Source organism: Colias croceus, chromosome 11, assembly GCF_905220415.1.
Source record: "Colias croceus chromosome 11, ilColCroc2.1".
Lineage (NCBI taxonomy): Eukaryota > Metazoa > Arthropoda > Insecta > Lepidoptera > Pieridae > Colias > Colias croceus.
The window spans coordinates 8,135,817-8,158,692 of record NC_059547.1 but is presented as its reverse complement, the minus strand read 5'-3'; the positions used below and the strand labels follow the sequence as shown (position 1 = coordinate 8,158,692).

General features: G+C 33.9%; 1 protein-coding gene across 1 annotated transcript; it reads left to right on the top strand.

The window, feature by feature from the left end:
• Positions 1–1,430: 1,430 nt before the first annotated feature.
• Positions 1,431–19,712, top strand: LOC123695687. The gene is made up of 3 exons (XM_045641594.1): positions 1,431–1,610; positions 18,512–19,390; positions 19,692–19,712. Exons 1-3 carry the CDS (start codon positions 1,431–1,433, stop codon positions 19,710–19,712), a joined length of 1,080 nt encoding a protein of 359 aa, XP_045497550.1.
• Positions 19,713–22,876: the final 3,164 nt, after the last annotated feature.

The window sequence follows — 22,876 nt, the reverse complement described above, 5'->3', positions numbered from 1 at the left end:
AATATATCAGCCCTCGCGGGGCTTTGATTACAACCGCCCTCAAGGAGAAATGGTGGAAAAATATATCAGCCCTCGCGGGGCTTTGATTACGACCGTCCCTCACGGGGAAATGGTGCAAATATATATCGGCCCTCGCGGGGCTTTGATTGCGGTTGGTGCAAATATACAAAGGATTGATCATTAAAATGATCATAGATATTTGCTTTCGTCAACGAGGACCCACGAAAATGTTAGAGATGACAGTAACGGATCTTCACTCTTCTAAGGTAGGTAGAAAAAGGTTTTGAAATCTAATTCACAGTGGGCCATCTATACAATATAAGTATAGTAATATAACCTAATAAATACAATAAAATAGGTAAGAGACGTTAAATAATGGACGCATGAAATGAATGCTTTGTATCCTAAAAGGTTAGCTTACGCTTATTTAATCAGGAAACCACCATTGGTTTATCAATTATGGAAATTGCGACTTGAACAAATTGTATTTACCAATGCAGAGCCTCACAATGCAGAGAATCACAACAAAGGGAGGCGAGTCTGATCAAATATCATCTCGCAGATGATTTGTGGCGGTGGTTTCCAGGATTGTCACCAAGCCTTGTGTCAATGGTATATTTGTTATCGTAATTCCATGGCACTAGCCGACCAATTTTCACATAAAATCACCTGAAGAGATTTTTTAATCGCAAAGCGATTGAATGTAACAAATTACGATTGGTTATGTATAGTTGACCTCTCATAGGCCTACTTTAGTTGCCCGATCTTGTAGGCAATTTATTCGACTCGTTTATCAACCCGTTTGGCCTCATTATGGCACCCATGAGTTTTTCTTCAGGGCTCAAACAATAAATCGCTGAGGGATTAGGATAATCATTTGCTTAGACAAGTTTCTTGTCATCCCACCAGGATTATTATATTATATAATAAACTTATATGCAACTATTAACGTAAAACGTTTAAGGACTCAACGAGTGCTGTGAATTCTGACTATTGAGTTACTTAGGATAGAGGATAATTAATAACGGAAGGTCAATCCTTCCAAACAAAAGCCTCGTATTATTAGATATTACTTGGAACCCCTACCCTTCACGAGAAAGCTCTGCCAGATGACTTCACATTTCTTTGATTTGAAGGGGGGGGGGGGGGGGCAATAAATGCAATGCAATACAGACTATACGGCTTTTGAAACATTATAAATATACCAGATAAGCGAACTAAACCTTTCTGGTTTAGTTCTTGCTATATCGATATCCGTGCCTGCTTCTCGTGGTTGCGGTTGAATTAAGTTTATCAATGGTCATAAATGCAATTCTATACAGATGATATACTGCATTTTAAACATGACAAAGTCTAGTAAGCCAACTAAACTTTGCTAGTTTAGTTCTTACTATATCACTGTCCGTGGCTGCCTCTCGTGGTGGTTACAGATGACTAAAGTAACGTCCTGTCTTCGCATCCACAACCAACTGTCCTTTCATAATCTTAAAACAGATTCATTCGACATAGATCCCCACGAGTTCAGTTCTTCATTTTTGCACTCGAAAAACTGTGGACAACCCACGAGCAGTGCCTCCATTGGTAGCAGTTACAATCAAGGGGTAACTAAGGTAAGCTAGCCATATTAGGGATGTTGGAACAACCGACCATATTCAGGGCAACTTTCTTTGTCCAGTTTAACGTTTAGGCAGTCGTAGCATTCCTACGGAACAAAAATGGGATCAGATCTGCACCCTTAATGCAGTTAATCGAAAGGAGATACCTTCAGACGACGATAGTATTCAGAACGCACCATATTCCTGAACATAATAATGCATATTAATCTGTTGCCATTGTCCTGCAGCAGAATTCCTTAGCGATAATTTGTTCTCGTTAGAGCGAGCGAGGGTTGTAACGATAATATGAGAAATCCTAGTCAGTTCGAGGCCTGAACGACGTGTAAGAGTACTGCTATTTCAGTAGTAGTAGCACCGAGAAGGGCGAAGGTATTCTGGAAAGCAGAACTGAAGGCCCGGTCAGCAGCACCATTCACCTAATAGACAGTGTTTAGTGCTGCACCACTAGAATCTGACTCTGAAGGTATACAGAAATGTATACATTTTCCAAATATCAAATGTTATAGTCGGAAGAAAAATCCTATTTGCCTCCGTCTACCCAAAAGACATACGGAGTAGCTAGTAGAAGTTGGTTGAATTAGAATAAGTATAATTAAAAACCTTTGTTACTTACTGGATAAATTTGGCTCATTTCCTATCTGACGTTCATATAGCTGTTGATGGCCTAGATGTTATGCACAAACACTTTCATTATAAATAAGTCACGTTATGTAGTCCCGAGACTTTTGGTATATAAGTTCTGATGTAAACCATAACTATACCTTAAAATTAATTTGATTAAAACTTAACGTACTTAGCTGTAGTAATTGCAGGTTTGGGACACAGATAAGCTCTTATCATTTTAGTCTCTAACTTCTTGAGTTCATTATATGTTTCCAGTACAGAGTTTAAAACCTATCAGTTTTAAATAAATAATTCATGCATTGCACTGAAAGTACCAGCCATGTTTATATTATGATCGGTGGCGTTGGCTCTAAACATTAATAGACACCGCACGCTTTGGTTGGATGTTACATATTATCTGTATTATAATTTAAACCGCTTACCTGGTTTATTTTATTACCTTATCCAAGGGATGACCTTTTAATTTATTTGACCCTAAAAGTAAAGACCAAGGTCTCTACTTGTCCGCTAGTAGCAGGTTGGGTTAGAACTGTGTGAGTTGAGACAGCTGGTAAATCTATGTTATGAGGATTCAATGGTGCTTCTACAGAAGTCTAATTGAATAAATAAAGGTTTGAGTTTGAGGTATTCTTGCCTCGTCGGTGATGAGCTGTTGCTTAATTTTGTAAGTAACATCTAAATGCGTAATTAAAAGTCGTTACTTGCTCTTTCGCAGATTTACGCTAAAGATAGTGGAAATTGTAGTAACTTTAACTTTTCAAGCCCAAAAGGTTAACTAAGGTACGCTTGAACCAATCTCATAAGTTCTAATACTTTTAATCATTATGATTTACTTTTTGGTTCTTATTTGATTAACTTTTTATTGTTAATATAAATAATATAAAAATTTAAAAATTTGTGTGATTTATTGGTATACTATCTGCACACCTTACTCTTTCAAATAAAGAAATAAGTAATTACTTATGTACCTATTCAAATTCACATTGGCGTCCATATATTGTACACCAGGTGGGTAACAAACAGGTCTCAATAAGTAAGCTTCAAATTACGGTCAAGTGTTTAATAGCTGTGTTTTACCTGAAATAAAACACATATTAAATACTTACCTATATTTGAAGCTTACACTTAACGTCCACCTGTTGAGTATTTCGACTCAATGAAGAAGATCTAGCGCCTGCACATTATCGTGCGCCGGCCGCGCCACCTGGTGAGAGGTGTGCCGTGTGCGAGAGAGATAGCATATATACAACGAGAAAGAGAGGGAAAATAGGCGGAAAAAGCTAGGTACCTTCTCAATAAGTAAGCTTCAAATATAGGTAAGTATTTAATATGTGTTTTATTTCAGGTAAAACACAGCTATTATTATTATTAATAATTTAAAAAATAATTTGACAAAAGCCTTGGAACTTTCTTGCTAAATTATACAACGAATTTTTTGTATTAAGTCTGTAGTTTGAAAAATGAATAAAAATGGAGAAAACCTCGCAAAATTTTGTATTTTTAATATTAGGACTAGGATTATATAATGCAAAGCGATTTCACAGCGTCTGTTATTATAACAGACATAGCCTGTACCTAGCTTGTACCTACCTACTTTCGACGTAATAGTAGATAGTATATTAAAAAATCTAAATAAAAGCAGAACAAGTGAATTTTGTGTTTCTTTAACAAATCAATACTATAAAATACAATTACATCAAGGGGTAACATTACAAAGTATAAATATTATGTATGTATAAGTATAAACATACTTTAAAACAATATGCAAAAGAGAACTTGATTAACAGCTAGTAATACCAAGGTTTACCTTAATTCAATATTAACAGGTTATACAGTCAGGATTAGCCGAAAGTGTGTAAAGTTTTAGATTAAATGATATAGTTTGATGGAAATTGGACGTTGTTTTCGCCTGCGGTTATATTAAAGGAATATTGAAGGTAGGTCATGTTGGGAAGAAATTGTGTTTTGGATGTCCCGTGAAGTGTTCATGTTTTAATGAACTACCTATATGTTTTAGAGAGCCATTTTTAAGCAGAATGATAAAGGTTTATTCATATTAAAATTTACTAGTTATATAATTTATAGTAGTAGTATTGTAGTAGGTAGTAAGTAGTTACAAAGCTGTATAATTATTGCTAGTGTAATCATTTTTTAATACCTAGGTTCAAATAAATCCTTGGAGACAGTTTCATTTGCGTATCAGTGTGTCAGCAGATTTAATGTTAATTAGTTCTACGTTAATTAGGATTAAATTAATGAATCTTTATTAATGCGGCAGTAAGACACATTACTGAAACCAAATCACGCCCTAAATTGTAACGATAAGGATGTCACATCGCGACGTATCGAAGCTATAATTAATGTTTTTCATTAGTATTTTTTTTTATTGAGAATAGGGACGCTTGACCACAATCTCGCCTGATGTTAAGCTGTGATGTGGTCTAAGATGGAACGCGCTTCCCTAGAAGGTACCTGTTCAATCTACGCTTGAAGACCCCCAATCTCCATATTGTACTCGTCGGTGAACACAGACTCAGGAAGCATGTTCCAGTCCCTTTAGTATAATAGACACTGGTACTTTATTTTATTAAAATTATAATTCTATAGTTCAACATTCTACTTTTATAAAAGATAATAATTATTGTAAGCAGCAATTCATATATTCAGAATACCACACTGCAATTCCCAAATAATGCTCGCAATACCACATTCGAGAATAATCTAGAAAGTTTTAACTAACTGAAAAGCTGAAAGTCACGAATAGGGAATAGGGCAGAGCAAAGCGAAATGCACAGCTCATATCCCAAAGCAGTACTCGACCGTGCCGAATGCCTTTTCCCGTATATCCGCCTACATTTTTAATATTGCCCTCAACCAGAACGAGTTCACGTCATATCCGCGATGACTACTTTCCAATTCATACCAGAGATAAAAGCAAATATGATTTTTCAACATTTTTTCAGATACCTAGCTACTCTTTCTGTGCACTTTTTGATTTGATTTCTTACTGAATTATAGACCAGAGAGGTATTATAATGTAGGTTATCATTATTGTTCCTAGGGCCTAGGCTAAAGTAATTGAGGTTACAAAGGTGAGGTAGCTGATCCTTTATTAAAGTTTGTTTCAAAAGGGCACAGAAAGTAACGTAGTAACTAGTATAATATTATAAAATTATAAGTCTTTCAAGTATATACTTACGACAGGTTAATAGCAAATACCTACAAGAAACCCTTAAATATCTTTTCATTATAATACAAAAGTCTTTCTAAGCTTTATACAACCTTTTCTAAGTTTTCCAATTCAAATGATTAGAGAGAAAGACTCCTTTCTTAATCAAAACTTTCAATCAACGTTCTCATTATAGTAAACATTTTCCCGAGATAAAATATAAGAAGCTAATTAGAAGCAGTTTTGTTAAATGGTAACAATAAACTAATCTGGACAGCAACAATATCTGTATTGTTATTGTGAACCTACGGAATCTAATATAAAATACTGTGGAAATGTTATGGTAGTAATTGAATGAGAGCACTTTTGATTTGAAGCATTTCACGAATTCCACAATTATCCGTTGATTAATTTTAGGTATATGTTTTCGATTTATTAACAACGTTACACGTGCTACGTGTAATCCCAAAAATAGAAGAGTTTTTGCTCGTCAATGTTTCGTATTATTGTGGTATTATCTAGTTTGTTGCTAAGGAAGTTTTGGTATTCTTTACGTTTTTCCTGCCCTTGACTTTGATTGAATGGCTTCAGTAACGAATCTATTCATTTATAATTGTTCATTAAATATCTGCCTATTCTAAAATTATAAATGTAATCGTTTGCTTACTTTTTTTGCTAAAGCAGAGCTAGAATAAGATAGATGGTTGGAGTGAGAAGTAATTACATTGAAAGTCTTTTTATGCAAAGAAAAAAGCCAAAGACAATGCCTCACAGTAAAAAATATTTATTTACTGCATGGTCACCCTTTTTAAGTAACCGAAACTTTCCTGTAAAGGACATAAATTGTTTTATTAGCTACGAACTTGAGATGCTGTTTTAGTACAAAAAGTATAACGTTATAAATTAACTAGTTACGTAACTATTCTTTGTATTTTAACATTTTCAATACTTTAAACTATTTCTTTGAAGTCAATTAAAACGCGGAACACTAGTTTAATTAGTTCATTGTAAACTTCCTCTGAATTTCTTTTATTCTTAAATCATAAAAGTTGGTTAGCGGTAGCAAGTTATTCTATTATGAGAATCTTGAGGTTCCTTCATTTATCTCCAAGTATTCTATGATATTTTCTTTTTATCAATAAAGTTGAACTCCATTATGAATTCGCGGATTAAAAGTAAACCGCTTTTAGTAACCAGGCGTTTTACTGCTCAATATTTTAAATAAGATTAAATAAAAATAAAAAAAACATTTATTATTGTATAAACGGATATATAGATATATTTTAATTATATAATTCAAATATCTAATATTTAGTTTTATACCTACTCATATATATTAAAACCGAAAAAGAAGAAAACAGTCGATTGCTCAGGCGAGATCACGTTATAGCCTGAGAGCCTGGGTTGCCAATCCCGCCTCGTGACTGTTATTTCTCAATTCTTTATAAATTACTTAATTCAAATATCTGTCTACTGCACCAACATAAAAAACATACACCCATATATTTAAAAGAAATCTAGGATCTTTGTAAATGAACCTTCGAGAACGGATATTTATTATCAAAGTTTAGTGCAATGCCCTTTGACCAAGAAAGTTTGGCTTTTGGCACGGAAATGCACATGAATTCCGAACTCATCGGAAAGTTTTCCAGACTAACAATGAATTTTAAATGGGTTAACTGAAACTATTAAATATTAAAGTATAGTTATGACTTATGTCATAAGTCGAACGACTTGCATATATTATTTTGCGTTGATTGATTTATTTAGATACTAGGTTCCGCCCACGGCTTCGCCCGCGCATTCAAAGAAAAACCCGCATAGTTCCCGTTCCCGTGGGATTTCCGGGATTGCGTCATTTTCCCGGGATAAAAAGTAGCCTTTCCAATGTCCTTTCTCGGGTATCAAAATATCTCCATACCAAATTTCATGAAAATTTGTTCAGTAGTTTAGGCGTGATTGAGTAACAGACAGACAGAGTTACTTTCGCATTTATAATATTAGTATGGATTATGTAATTGAAGAAAAATTATGATTGTTTCTTAATGAATGTCGATACAAAAACTATATAGTTATATAATTTGTCGTTAATAGTTAACCTTATATTATCGTATAATTTCACATATTACAGAGTAGCACCTTTTTCAGTTTTTAGAATGTAAACAACTTTATCCCATTTTTAATTGATATACATATTTAAATTGAAATTATGTTAGGAAAAATCCATATCTCGATACGTGAAGATGGAAGGGAAACATAATACCCATGTAAAATGAATAAATTTCCATGACTCATATGGCAATCTGCTAAAGCCGCAAGATGGTAAGGCTGACGGAGATTTGCGGTTTAAACTGCGCTCCTCTGCGTGACTTATGGTTGCCTGGTACCTTTGTAGTCTTGGGATTAACTAAACTTTTAAAGATGGTGTAAAAAGCTTCAGACAATAATAAAAAAAAGATGTGTGGCACTCGGGGACTGCCGCGGTAAAGCTATTGCATGCTATCTATGCCTTCAAGCTACACCTCCGCCTTTCGGAGTGGGGAGCGTGAGGTTTTTTCGTTACAGAATTTCTCGATTCGGTCCTCGCGCTCAAGGCCCGCGATAGAAGCTATGCAATAGCTTAAAAATACTATCGTGGATTTTGGTTAAAGAGGACACGTATAGTATAAAAAAATTGCTACTTAAATTATAAGAAGTATTTGATTAATAATTATGGTTTTGCTCTTGTTATTTTTGATGCATTATATATCTCTACAAAACTTTAACGATGAAAATAATGTAATAAAATACCTCCACCATAAATTATAGGTCCAGAGCAGATAGGAGACTTAATTCAAGCGACTCAGTATATCGATCGGGTCGTTAAAAGTTTAACTTGCAATTTCATACTAACCTCGTCAACTTTGCTTGCAATCGCGCTGGATAATATTATTTTTAGCGCTTAGTTTAACTAAGTTATATAATTTTTAAATGTCATCGTTGTGCAGTACTTATGATTTGTTTACTTTAGAAAGTTGTTAGTAGAAGTTATGGTACTATTTGATTTATAATATGTTAAAGAAATCTCAGGAAAGTTTTTGTTAACCTAGCGGAACTACATGATTTTTAAACACACATACACAACTACAAATATAAAATTATTCCGAATTTGTTGTCTATGCTTCTACATAAATGCAAAAGAGACTCTACTTGAGCTGATAATGCTTGTAATGTTTGTATGGATTTAGTAAATGAATTTTCGAGAAAGATTTTGCTGTTAGTGTGTATGGGGAACTACTAGCGCTTGATAATGGGCGCAGGCGAGCAAAACTTTGGTGGAAAGTTCTTGACTTAGGAATTTACTAAAGGCATCATTTACAGCCCTATTTGTTATCGATATCAAGAGCTAAATAATTATGCAAGTTAACAACCATAGCCAAAACAAAGAAGTTTAATACGAAGAAAACATGATAAACAAGTGATAAGATAAGATATATGGCTTAAGATCTTAAGTGAAATCATGTAATGTGTATGTTCGCAATATTTAATCCACTCCATCTTCTCGTCCACTCCCATAAAGAATTGAAGACAGCAGTAACCCAATAAATACAAATATAATATGAGTGGCATAAACTCCACAATCTCGGATATGGCTGGCTTATTGACTATAAACCGTTTATAGTGGGTCACTACATATTATATCATATCAAGATAGAAATAAAATCAGGTAGATGGTAGCTTTGTTCTAGTTCTGTGTTCTTATTGGCTAATAAAGTATGCTCTGTGTGACATGTTTTTGTAAAATTTTAATTAAGTAGATGGAATCAATTAGTTACTTTTCTTTTATGAATTTTGGAGGAAGTGAAACTCTTAATTATTAATTGATTTAATGAGCTTTAATGAGCTTGCTTTGATGACGATATATTAATTTTTTAATTAGACAAAGTATATAGGTAGGTATATTCTAAATGTTTACGATTCTTACGTTTCTTTATGCCTATATTTATTTCAAGCTACACACACACACTACAGATCATAAAATACATACGTTACATTGTAATTTTTACGTTACAATATACATATTCTTTTATTTCTTACTAGATTTCCACCCGCGGCTTCGCCCGCGTTTTCAAAGAAAAACCCGTTCCCGTAGGATTTCCGGGATAAAACCTATCCTATGTCCTTTCTCGGGTATCAAAATATCTCTATACCAAATTTCATGCAAATTGGTTCAGTAGTTAAGGCGTGATTGAGTAACAGACAGACAGACAGAGTTACTTTCGCATTTATAATATTAGTATGGATTCAGGTTAAGAAAACACAAAACTATGTCCGCAATAATTCATCAAACATCGTCATTTTATTTTCAGCAATTTTCCTCTTAAGCTTGTAACAGAGATGGACAAAGCTTCCGAAACAAAACATGGTTAAGACGAAAACTGGTATCTTATTTGAGTTATTCCTTACAAAATTCACAAAGCCTTATTTATTACGTCAAAAAATAAGAGTTATTCAGTACTTGGTGCAGTAACTCTAATTGCTGTCGTACTTAAACTTCGGAAGTATTCTCAAAGATAACATTGAAGTGGGTTGTAAATTATAATATTCATAAGATCTTGTTTTATTTGAAATCCAAAGTCGTTTTACAACTTACATTTAGCAGATAAAAGAAATCGATATTATAGATAGCTTTCCACCCGCAGCTTCGCCCGCGCAGTCAAAGAAAAAACCCGCATAGTTCCCGTTCCCGTGGGAACGGAACGTTCCCGGAATAAAACCTATCCTATGTCCCGGGGTAAAAAGTAGCCTATGTAAAGGACATCGGGTATCAAAATATCTCTATACCAAATTTCATGCAAATTGATTCAGTAGTTAAGGCGTGATTGAGTAACAGACAGACAGACAGACAGACAGACAGAGTTACTTTCGCATTTATAATATTAGTGTGGATAGAATGGTAGCGTTATTTTTTTTATTATTATAGAATAGTAGTATTATTTTAAGTGTATAATTGGTGTTTTTTATTGTGATAATATTATAAAACAGGATGTAAAATTTTTTTATAATATGTAAATAATAATATACTCTATTATTTTCTCGTCATTGGTCCTTATTTGAGTTTAAAATGACATAATTCAAGTGGTGTTTATTTGTAAATTAATACTTACAGCTTAATTAATATATTGTTTTGTTAATTATAAATAAATATATAAATAAAACTTAGTAAGGATGGTTGAATGTTTGTTATTGTTACGTCCAAAAACAATTATACGGATTTTGATGATACTTGGCAGTATTAGTAGTAGTAGAATATGTATCTCCATAATATATAGATATTTGTTGAGAACCTGTGTTTAACGTTTAATCAGTGCATTTGATTGTTAACACGTGCATGATCGATCATTTTGTGCTTACGATTAATTCGTAAAGCATTCAACTGTGAAGATTGCATTTCCACAAGACCTGAGTCAGGTGTTAAGAAGTTGCTGGAATATCGATAAATGGTTGCTCATTGGGAATCAAAGGAAATTCCGGTTCAAGTATAGTTGTATATTTGAAGTTGTTCCAAATGAACTAGTCTAGCTACCCTTTTGTGTTGATTTGGTATTGGTTAAGGTTGCTAGGCTGAGTTGGTGCTAAGTTTATTGAGAATTGTTTTACGTAAAGTGTTAACAATTTCGATTAGTTATTTGATTTTTAAAGCTTACGGGCTACTATATCTATGCCATTGTATCGTGGGAATTGATTTAGCAATATAGATTTATAAATATAGCACACACAGAGTTTACACATTGTCTCTCTTGCTTATTTTTTTATTTTAAAATATAATATCTAGGTTATTATGGAACAGTTACAATAGTAACTACCTACATATTTTATTAAACATACTGAGGTCAATATTGAAGCTTTACGTAATTGTTTTTCACAATCCTCATCAATAATAATTATTAATCAGGTAGTCTGCTAACAAATCGCACGATACGCGAAATATAGACACGAAGGTAATAAACGTTCGTCTGTAGGTTAGATTAATTAATTCGGGTCGTTGGGTACTCAACATTCGAAGTGCTAAAATCAGTTCGAGACTGAATGATATTCATGATGTTTGCCGACTTGTGATAAGTCTACCGAACCTAGAATTAATCAGACATAGACTATAGATTGCTCTAAACTATAGAGCGTAGGCGTAAGGCTTTGTTTCTGTACTATAGTTACAAGGTAATAAATAATATAGATAAAAAAATAGAGAATCGATCGCTAGTTGCTCACTGCTCAATCTTGCGTATTAATAATATAAAAGGGAGCACTTCAATAAATCTCTAAGATACACAATAATCAAGAATAGAACAATAGATGCTCAGTGTATAGATTATTTATATGACCATTGTGAAAGAAAACATCACAAGGAAACCCACGTAATGTTCAAGAAGCAAAAGTTCAAGGACATGTGACATTTACCAACCCACGGTTATCGAGTACGAAGCATTATAAATAATTAGGTAGTAAACCTGGGATGATGATGAAAGGGTCAGGTGTTCTCATAAAAATATTTGATAGTACGAACAAAGTAGTAAAAAGTTATCTACATTCGACATAACAGAGGTACTATAATATAATAGAAAGTTAATTAGTAATCTGTGATGCTATTTAGCTAATTAAGAACTACATTTTATGTTTATATACGATCACATAGTTATTATAAGCATGTAACATATTTTTACAACATAAAATAGTATACAGAAGATAAAACAGTTCACAATAAACAAACAAATCTATCGTTTTCCAGAAAAGTGAGTTTCAATTGCTTCCCGTAGTCTGATCAAAATTCAAGACAATTGGTTCAATACAACAATAGACGTCCGAATCAGACATGTTTTTAGTTTGCAACGAAAACAGTCCATTGTATATAAATTGGAGGTATATTTCAAACCCCTTTGTTCATTTATAATGAGCGGAATATTAACTAAATAGTTGTTGGGAACTTGGGATTATCAATAGGCAGTATAGGACTATAGGTATAGGCATGGTACCGGCGTTGTGGAAAATCCGAAATGTTATGTTGTTGTTCGATGTTATGTTGTTGTAATTTCTGTATGTATTTGAAACATGTTCTAATTAAAATGTTGTAAAAGTTGTAAAGTCAATCTTCATTTAATTTAAGATTTATTCGATTAAGGACCGATTTTTCAATCCTTGGTTAAAATTTATCCGTCCAATAAAGTACATATTACACGAACATTTTAAAATGTCACCTGTAATCTGTCAAATACGGACAATTAGAATACATTTTTGAAATGGTAGTTTAATACGTTATTCGATGAATAAGTTTTAACCAACGATTGAAAAATCAGCCCTTACAACTGTAAATGAAGAAAGATAAATACCTAGACAATAAATAGATGCTCTTGTTAAAATATATAGAGCTAAAATTATTACCTAAGGCTCAAATTTAAAATTGCAATTTTATAAAAACGTTTTTAGTCATCAACTATCTTTAAAACATTCGAAGAACTACTCAACATTTAAAGACAGCGTAGTCACATATTATTACTGTACCTCTCCACTCTTACCTTGACCGTTAAAACATGTTACAGCTTTTAATTTTTAATTTACTTTTAAATTCATTTCACATGGATGACTGAGAGAAAATGTAAATGTATAAAACGCTAAGACTTAATCCAGAATGAATATACATTTTTATAAATTACTCGACAAGTTACAGGCACATTTTTAACAAGTCACGTAGCAAAGGCGTTTCGAGAGGTTAAGATTCAACGTTATGGTAAGTGCTGGAATACATCTGGGCTCGGATAATTGCGTTTTACATTCAGAAATTGTATCCATTTTTGGATCGTAAAGTGGCTCAGTTCGCACATTTAACACGAGGCCTGTAAATCAAGAGAGTTTAGGGATATACATCACTTGTGTTCGCCTCGTTGTGGTCATAATGTTTTGTGCAATGTGTATGCCTACGTAAGTATATTGTTTCTTTATTTAGAAGTTTATAAGTTGAAAAGGTATTAAACCTCTTTGTTGTATATTATTTGAGATCGAATGGTCAAATAAATATGGATGGAACTAAATGATGTATGTATATATTTTTAGCGTTGTAATTAGTTTTCTCTCTCGTTTGTATTATATACCTATCTACTCTTAACTCTAACGTATATATTTTGTAATAGATCTTGTAGAATACTTCAGAAGTATCGATAAAATTCTGTTTAAAAATCGAAATTTCGAATCTTCCCAATTTCCTTGAATTAAGGAATTTCAAACAAAGTGTTGGAGCTATAAATACTTGAATGGGGCTACGGTTAATTATTTTATTATTGACGGCGTTTCAACTTTGCTCTGCAATTTCGAATATTTCCTATCGTTAACCATTTTATACATTTGATAATCTAATATCTTCTGATAAAAATTAGATTTTGTTTTTCGATTACATAATACCTATGTGTCCATAAACAATTTTTAAACTACATTTCATATGCTATGGCTCAATTTATAGCAGCGGACTTAACTTGACAGTAAACAAAATCTAATATTATAATGTACCTCATAAAAATTCTCAACAGGAAGTTAAAAATAAGATGCCTAGCAAAGTATGGCCTATTGAATATTTAGCACAATATACGTACGTAACATGGAAAATAAATTTAAAGCCATATTTCAGTTATCCCAAGCGTATTTTTGTTCTGAAAACTATCAGGTAACAAAAAGCGTCACATAGTTTTATTTGAGCCAAAAATTGTTTCCAGTTTTTATAATACAACGGTCCATTCGCCCGAGCGGTGTTAATTTAGTAGTGTTAGTATAAGGGACATACGTCACATGGCTCGGTCTCCTAATTGCGGTGGAAATGTTCAGGGAATTCTGTATTGCATTGTAGTTTTGTGACGTTTTGTTGTTAGCTACACTCGTATAGTTGGGTAAATTGTTATACGTAAAACCCTTGTTATGTTGTAGAATTTGCTTTTTATGAAGTACCTAATGAATTGAATTTTATTTGATGGTCTGAAAACATTTATTTCTTATGAAATTGATGAGACATTCTTTTGATAGAGGATCCAACAATTTTATTAAATCAATCAATTTATGAATCGCTATTCATAAATAAAATACCTCGTAATTGCTCAGGTAATATAAACCCGAAATAAAGAGTTTCTGATTCGGTCTGCATGATATTAATCGATGTGCAGAACTATGTTCACATTCGATTTAAAAATTAACTTGTAGCTCGCACTTCGCATACGATATGAAGCCAATTTATTCATTACCATCATCACGCTCGTAGTATCATTTGCATATACTTATTCAATTACACCTCCCTTTTAATCGTATTGGTGTGAAAGGCCAAGTAAATTTTACCCTATCGTGTTGGTCCCTATTATTGAAAGCATTTGTAAGTCAATATAATATTTTGGTTTGTTGTATATTTTTAATATTACGGTATCTCATCACATTATTTGCTATTTGACTAATTTTTGTACGTCAGTCATAAAACCATGGATGTCTAGATCAAAATCAGTATGATAAATGTCCTACTTTCTTCATCTTTATCGCGTTGTTCTTAATAAAGTGGTTGTGGGGATCATGTGGTGAGGGACAGCTGATGTGACTCGCTTCATGATGTTCCACCCCGAAGTCTTAGGTATATCTGGAATAGCACATAAATGAGCTATATCATCCATTTAAATGAGATTAAACTAGATATAAAATTGCATTTATAAACTTATCTCAATTTTAAATGAATCGTGAAGTAACAATACAAAAGTAGGTCTAACAAAGCTTTGTTTACGGAACAATTTGTAACTTTGCAAAGTTAAAAGACGTGTCGTGTTAATTTGAAAATTTTGATGATTTCGACACAGTGAAGTACTTCGCGACTTGGGAGTTCGAGACTGTTGAACGACAATTATTTATTTCCTTAATGGTACTTGTTCCTGCTTTTGGGATTACTGCTTTCTAATAAGGTGCAAGAAGGTAAAATAGTTCTGGAACAATAATGAATGTGTAAATTGTAATCGTTTCTTTACTCGTGTCATTGTTCTTGTCTGTGTTTTACTGCAAAAAATTCGTGTTATTTCATAGATTTAATAAGTGAATGTGAGAGCTCCCTTTTTTTAAGTTATTGCATAGCTTCTATTGCGGGCCTTGAGCGTGGGGACCGAATTCAAGATATTGCGTAACGAAATACCTCACGCTCCCCACTCCGATAGGCACGGAGGTGTGGCTTTAAGGCATATATGCAATAGCTTAACCGCGGCAGTCCCCGAGTGCCACACGTATTTTTTTTTTATTTCTTTGCTTTGTTAATTCTGATAGGTATTAATTAGGTAATGGTTATCATCAGGTGAAAACCAGTGTCATTGTACTCTTAATAAATTATTTGAATAGGTAATTTAGGCTTCGGATTAAGTAAATTATTAAAAACAAAGTAATTGGTAAGTTGTTAAGAATCCTAACGCGGGACAATTCAGCGTATCCATATTTACTCTATTTATACGGGGTTAAATTTTAAAATTAAGAATAATTTTAAAGGAACAATTATTGAAGTAGTTTCAAGGTTCTCACTTCTCTTGTTAATCAAATGAAATCATTAGTAACTAAATTAAGAGTGTGTGTATTCCACTCAGTTACCGAATCTTGTGGAAAGTCAAGAGAAGGGTTACCGGTGATTTCAATTCAGCAGTTCCGCTCACAGACCCGACTCCATTGTGACCCTAACTCAACAATGGAATGCCTCAACGAGGTTGTAAAGCGCGGAATTTAAAGTAAATGTTTGAAGGTATCTCGGTTTTAATAAGCGTCCTGAGGCACGGAGTTTGTATGCTCAGCGCTTGTTTCTTCGGATTTTCTAAGTTCCCTGTGTGTGATACGTTGTAATGTCGATAGTGGATGATACGATATTAAACTAGGACATAGAAAGATTCTACCTACATTCAGCCTTCCGTTTTATATTATCATGTCACGTTTCATTAAAAAATAGTAAGTTGCTCTATAAACCTCCTTTAAAACATTGAACAAGTAAATCAAGATAAACTTCTCAGAATATTTATGCCTAAAACTTACAACAATCACTTATAATACCACAAGAGCTTCAAAATTATCGGGTATTTTCCGATAGGTTCGTTGCAAACAAATGAAGGAGTCAAGTTTTTAGTCAAGGCTAAAAAATATAATTCATTTTTCCTGAAAAACTTGACGACTTTATTTGTTTGCAGGGAACCTTGAGGGAAATGCCAGATAATTTTGAAGCTCGTGTGGTATTCGGGAGATTATTTTTCCGTCCCAAATGTCGGCCAATAATTTCACAATTGAATTAAACCTGTCAGTTTGACGTCAACGACCAGAGAAAAATTTTCAAAAAATTATCAGTATAATACCACAATATGCTGATACATACAGTAAGGAAACTTCATACAAAATGTTCGAAATGGCTCCCCCCCCATCAAGCGTGTTTTCGAGGGTATTGAGGGGGATCGATAGTAGCGGGTGACACATCCATAGATTTTGAATATAGTATGGAAAAAAGTTTAAAGTGATGTCAATTCACATTAAATAAATATAGATTGTTTTAGTTTGTAGCCCTTTCAATAAATTTATTTGTAAATACCGTATCTGACTACAAGTTAAGAGACTATTTTTTAATTTCTATAGATATGGCAGCATGAGTTTTAAATTAAGTTGACATATTTTCTACCAAAATGATAGCTACAAATAGTCACTATTAGTAGTCCAGTCTGTTTAAAGGTCGCATCTATTTTTACGCAATCTAGAAGAGCACGAAAATATAAAAAAAGGAAACCTTAAAAAAATCTTGTTTAAATTTATGTGCATAATTACGTAAATATTAGGGAAGAAAAAGATAGATATTATAATTATTGTATTTTTATCGATACGTGGCGTCTCCACTTTGTCAAGCACTAAGCCTGTCAAACTATTTTCTTTTTCTTCCTAAAACAAAAAGGTAGAGGTTCTATGCTCGTATAATAATAATTTTAATTTATTTTTGCATATTTTGTGTTTTTTAATTTAATTTAATTTATCGTTTTAAAAATAATTTAGTAGGTATACCTACATACAAGTATTGTAAATTCTGGTTTAAAATAATTATTGAATATATGTATAATACAAATATCAAGCATTATAAATAATTTAGGTACATTAAATAGCCTTCGGCGTCCATAACAAAACAAGATTTCGAAATATAGCACTGATAAAAACGTAGGTATTTACTTTTACAAGCTGTATTAATTCGGATTGTTTCTTCTTGTAAATTCATATTTAGGCTACACCATTTTTGTATTTTAACGGGTTTTAATCTCCAAATTACCACAAAATCAACTGTGAAAAAAAGCAAACAGAAATATACAGGCCGAATTGATAACCTTCTCCTTTATTTTTCAAGTCGGTTAAATATCAAAAAGTAACAGCCCTATAGCTATACGTCATAATTTCATCACAGGGGCTTAGTTTCCTAACTGTATGTACGTAGTACATATCTGTCAACTGTGATAATACCATGTAGGTTGTACCACGTGACGTCGAATGGTGCAATTCTATTGGTCGATATTTGGGTCGGAAAAATAATCAAAATAATTCTAAATTCCACGAAAGCCCTAGAACGTTTTGTTTTTGTTTATCCATTTAGTTGTTTATTATGAATGAATTAGTCAGTTTATTTACTAGTAAAAGCTAGTACATTATAATATATAGATCAGCTCCTCTCCCTGGAGAATGAAAACTTTTACATGGGTTGAGTATAATTAAATGCGGCGACATTGTAATGATGACTGTTGTTCTACAGAGGCCATTTAACTCGATCGTCGAAGTTCATAAATAAGGAATTAGTTGCACTGGAAATACCTACTTCGAGTATTATTTCATAGTTTTTTTCTGAATCAATTTATACCTATTCATAAGATTTTTCTAAATTTTTATTGTACCTACACATAAAGGGTAGCGAGATCTCTCAACGAACGGTCGCGTTTGCACTAAGTTGTCTTAAATTTAATGTATTAAATATAATTTAAGTGTTTAAAGTCTATTTTCCTAGGCTAAAATGCCTAACGATTGTAGTTGCCGTGTGGTAATAAGTGAACTCTTATGCTATATTCAGTGTAAGATTGATGTAATTGACGAAGTCAGTTTGCTTCAAATTTGTGAGGGCCAGTTTACCGAAGAAGAAATTGACAGTGCAAGGGCGATTTTAACAGATAATTCGCTCACTCGTCGTGGAGTACGAAAAGGTGACAACAAAAATAAAAGAAACCTGCAAGATATTGTAAAAATCCTCAAAGAAACTGATCCAGCGACTCTGCCCGTTTTCGTTGCCCGCAACATTAATAGACTTCCACCCGTAACATTTGATCACGTGGATGTAACCAGCCTCCTAAAGGACATAGTCCTCCTAAAAAAGGAGATCATTCACATCAAAAGTGATTGTGCGAAACAATCGGACGTCGATTCACTACGTAAAGAGATAAATCAACACATTGAACGCTCGAAACTTCCAACTACCAACGTGAGCGGGGAGCGGCCTGAGGGGGACGAGGTGCATCACTTGCCGGTGGCGCAGGCGCAGCGCGCCGCGGCCGCCGCTGCCGTGCCCGCTCCACTCAGTCAGATAAGGAGTGCTACGAGTAACGACGTGTGTATGACTAGGAAGCGTTTAGCGGGACGAACAGCTGATTCGTTACGCGCGCCTAACTGTGTAACTAATAAGCAAGAGGGTTTAATAAAGGAAAGCTCTGATAAGGATTTTGTACCGGTCACATATAAAAAGAAAAAAAACAGGAACAGGGAGGGTCGTGCTGTAGTTCAGGAACAAGATTCTATTATCCAAGCCGCACCGAGAACCTTCTGTTTGTACGTTTCTCGCTTAGATATATCGTCAACTAACGATAAGCTCGCAGACTACATCAAATCAAAAGGTGAAAGCGCGGTGTCTATTGAACGTATTGAACCGTATAAAGAAACCTCTTTTGCTTCCTTTAAGGTAACAATTTTGTCTCATAAAAAGAATACGTTTTTAAATTCCGACTTTTGGCCGATTGGCATTGTTTTTAGACCTTATTGGCTTAAGAATAATAGTACATAATTAGAATATAATTTTAAAGCTATATAAAACGTTATTCAAATCAAAATGAAATTTGTTAGTTTCAATTGTCAATCACTTAAAAGGAGCATTGATCAAGTAAGATCATTATGCGATGAATATGATGTAATAGCGTTACAAGAAACCTGGCTACTGCCCCACGAGCTTCCTTTGTTATCTAACATACATCCTGATTTTTCAGCGCACGGTACCTCCGCAGTAGATACGTCTGCGGGGATTTTAATCGGTAGACCTTATGGGGGCGTGGCCTTGCTTTGGAGAGCCTCTCTGTTTTATAATGTTGATGTTTTTACATGTAATGACTCACGAGTATGCGCCATTAAGTTTCAACATAATGGTTACTGTCATATGTATTTTTCGGTTTATATGCCTCAAAATAATATTGTAAATTTGCCTTATTTTACTGATATTTTAGGCTCAATACATAGTTTAATTGAAAGTAACTCTGTTAATGTGGCTGTTGTATTGGGAGATTACATGCGAATTTAAATACTTTATTTAACAATGAATTAATTGATTTTTGTGCTGATCACAATCTTATATGTGCAGATATGTGTTTTCTAAAGAATTTGGATAATGTTTTTACTTATGTTAGTTACTCACACGGTTCATGTAGTTGGCTTGATCATTGCATTTTTATTGCATCGTCACCCCGCTCGCGTGGACGGCTTTAACTAATGTTTACATAATTAAAGATGTATTTTGGTCGGATCACAGGCCCTTAGTACTAGAATTAGACTTCGATATAATTACTGTAAAGAGGTGCTCTGTTCTCGCGAACGGGTCTTTGAACCGAGTTGTTTGGGGTAGGAGAAGCAGTTACGAGGTTGAGACCTATAGATCATTATGTAATAAGTATTTGTCTGCTCTTGACTGGAATCGTTTGCGTTCGCTCGCTAGGTGTAATCCATGTTCGTGTCATGTGCATAAGGATAGTTTGGAACTTATTTACAATGAATTCGTAATGTCGTTGCAATCGGCCGCTGTGGAGGCGCGTTCTCGACACAGGTATAAGGGGAATAAAGGGTGTCCTAAGAAAACACCTGGATGGAATCAATTTGTAAAATCGGCTCATGATGATGCTAGACGCTGTTTGATGAATTGGTTTGAGGCTGGATCTCCTCATTCTGGTGCGCTTTATGATAGCATGAAAAAGAGTAGGTCGGTTTTTAAGGGACGGTTAAAATGGTGCCAGAACAATAAAGAAAAGATATTACTAGATAAAATAAGTAGTACTTGTAGAGAAAAACAGTTTTGTAAGTTCTGGGAGCAAGCGGGTAAATTAACGAATACTAAGATTGGAACACCATTTTCAATTGATGGTGAATCAGATAAACAAAAAATTACGGATATTTTTAAAAGTAAATTTATGCTTGGTTCTACTAGTCACACGCTTCTCAATGCGAATAGAAATAGCAATAGTATTGACGATTCCTTTTCTTATTTATCGGACCTATCTTCTATTCATATAGATGAAAAAACAGTTTACGACACGCTTAGAAAAATGCATTTGGGTAAATCTTGTGGTCATGATCACATTGCCGTAGAACATTTACGTTTCGGTGGTCCTTGGGTGGTAGTCTTTTTATCAGTTTTCATAAACGCTTGTATAAAACACGCATATTTGCCTTCTGCTTTAACAAAATGTGTTGTAACGCCCGTGATTAAAAGTAAAACTATGAGCGCAATGTCGAGTTCGAATTATAGGCCTATTTCTATCGCGACAACTTGCGCTAAACTAGTAGATTCGATTGTTCTAAATATTATTTCTAAATACATTTCGATAAATGATGCTCAATTTGGATTTAAAAAGCAAAGTTCAACTGATTTAGCTATTTACTCCTTGAAACAGACTGTAAATTACTACGTTACGCGACGGACTAAGGTTTATGCTTGTTTTTTGGACCTTAGTCGTGCTTTCGATCGTGTAAATTATGATATCCTATGGAGGAAGCTGGAAGAAGCGCGGGTGCCACCTGCTATCATTGGCTTGCTTAAAACGTGGTACACTACACAAAAAAATGTCGTTCGCTGGGGAAACACTTGCTCAGATGAGTTTGTACTGTCATGTGGGCTTAGACAGGGAGGTCTGACCTCTCCTCTCTTATTTAATATGTATGTTAATCAGTTGATCGAGGAGCTCAGCCAGACCGGTGTCGGCTGCTACATCGATGGTATTTGTATGAATAACCTCAGCTATGCTGACGACATGGTCTTGCTGAGCCCCTCGGTCGGCGCGCTCCGTAAGCTCCTCACCATCTGTGAAAATTATGCAGAAAGGCATCACCTTGTCTATAACGTAGATAAATCGGTTGCTATGCTTTTTGGCGCAACCTCTAGGGATATCCACCTGCCTGTTTATCTGTATAATCAGCCGCTCAAATTTGTTAATTCTTTCCGCTACCTGGGACATATAGTTTCGTTTGATCTGACAGATGACCTCGATATAGACAGAGAGAGGCGTTCTTTGGCTGCGCGTGCTAACATGATCGGTAGAAAATTTAACAAGTGCGAAAGAGATGCAAAAATATTACTGTTCAAAGCTTATTGCACCGCTCTATATACTCCACAACTGTGGACAAGGTATAAAAAAGAAAATTATCGAATTTTTAGGGTACAATACAATGATTCGTTCCGAATTTTATTCAAACTACCGCGTTGGTGTAGCGCGTCTAGCATGTTCGCGGAAGCCCGCGTGCCGGTTCTCGATGCATTGATCAGGCATCGGGTTGCTAGATTTAGGAATATTCTTTTTACTTCTAGTAGGTAACTCGATTATAAATGCTTTAACGAATTTTGGTAGCAGCATCTTGGCATTTTATGCCCGGCTTCTGCGTTAATATTATGATTTTTAAATTGATTCTTTTTTGTATTATTTCAATAACTGTGTAATGTAATGTAACTATTGTATTTTATTTTTGTCTAACGGATCTTAGTCGTCCATTAATGTACATATTAATAATTCAATAAAGGATATTTTATTTTATTTTTATTTATTTTATAAATGTAGAATGGAATATTTGAAATATAAACTTTCAGTATAATTTAACTGAATTTAAAGGGATGAGAAGAGTGCGTATATAAGTAAGAGATTTTGTATTCATAGGAAAATAAATAAACTCGTTAAAGTATACATTTGCTTTACCCTATATGGTGGCCTCAGGGGGACACAAGACATCACTTTTCATATTTTCTGAATCCTCCTAATATTTTATGAATGTGAAATTTTGTATGAATGTATTTGATGTTTATTTGTCAACCATATCTAAATAGAAAGGTATATAGAATAAAATATGCATAGGCAAAAGAACCTTTAATCAAATTGCTAATGTAAGTAGTATCTAATTTGTAATGTTAAAATCAATG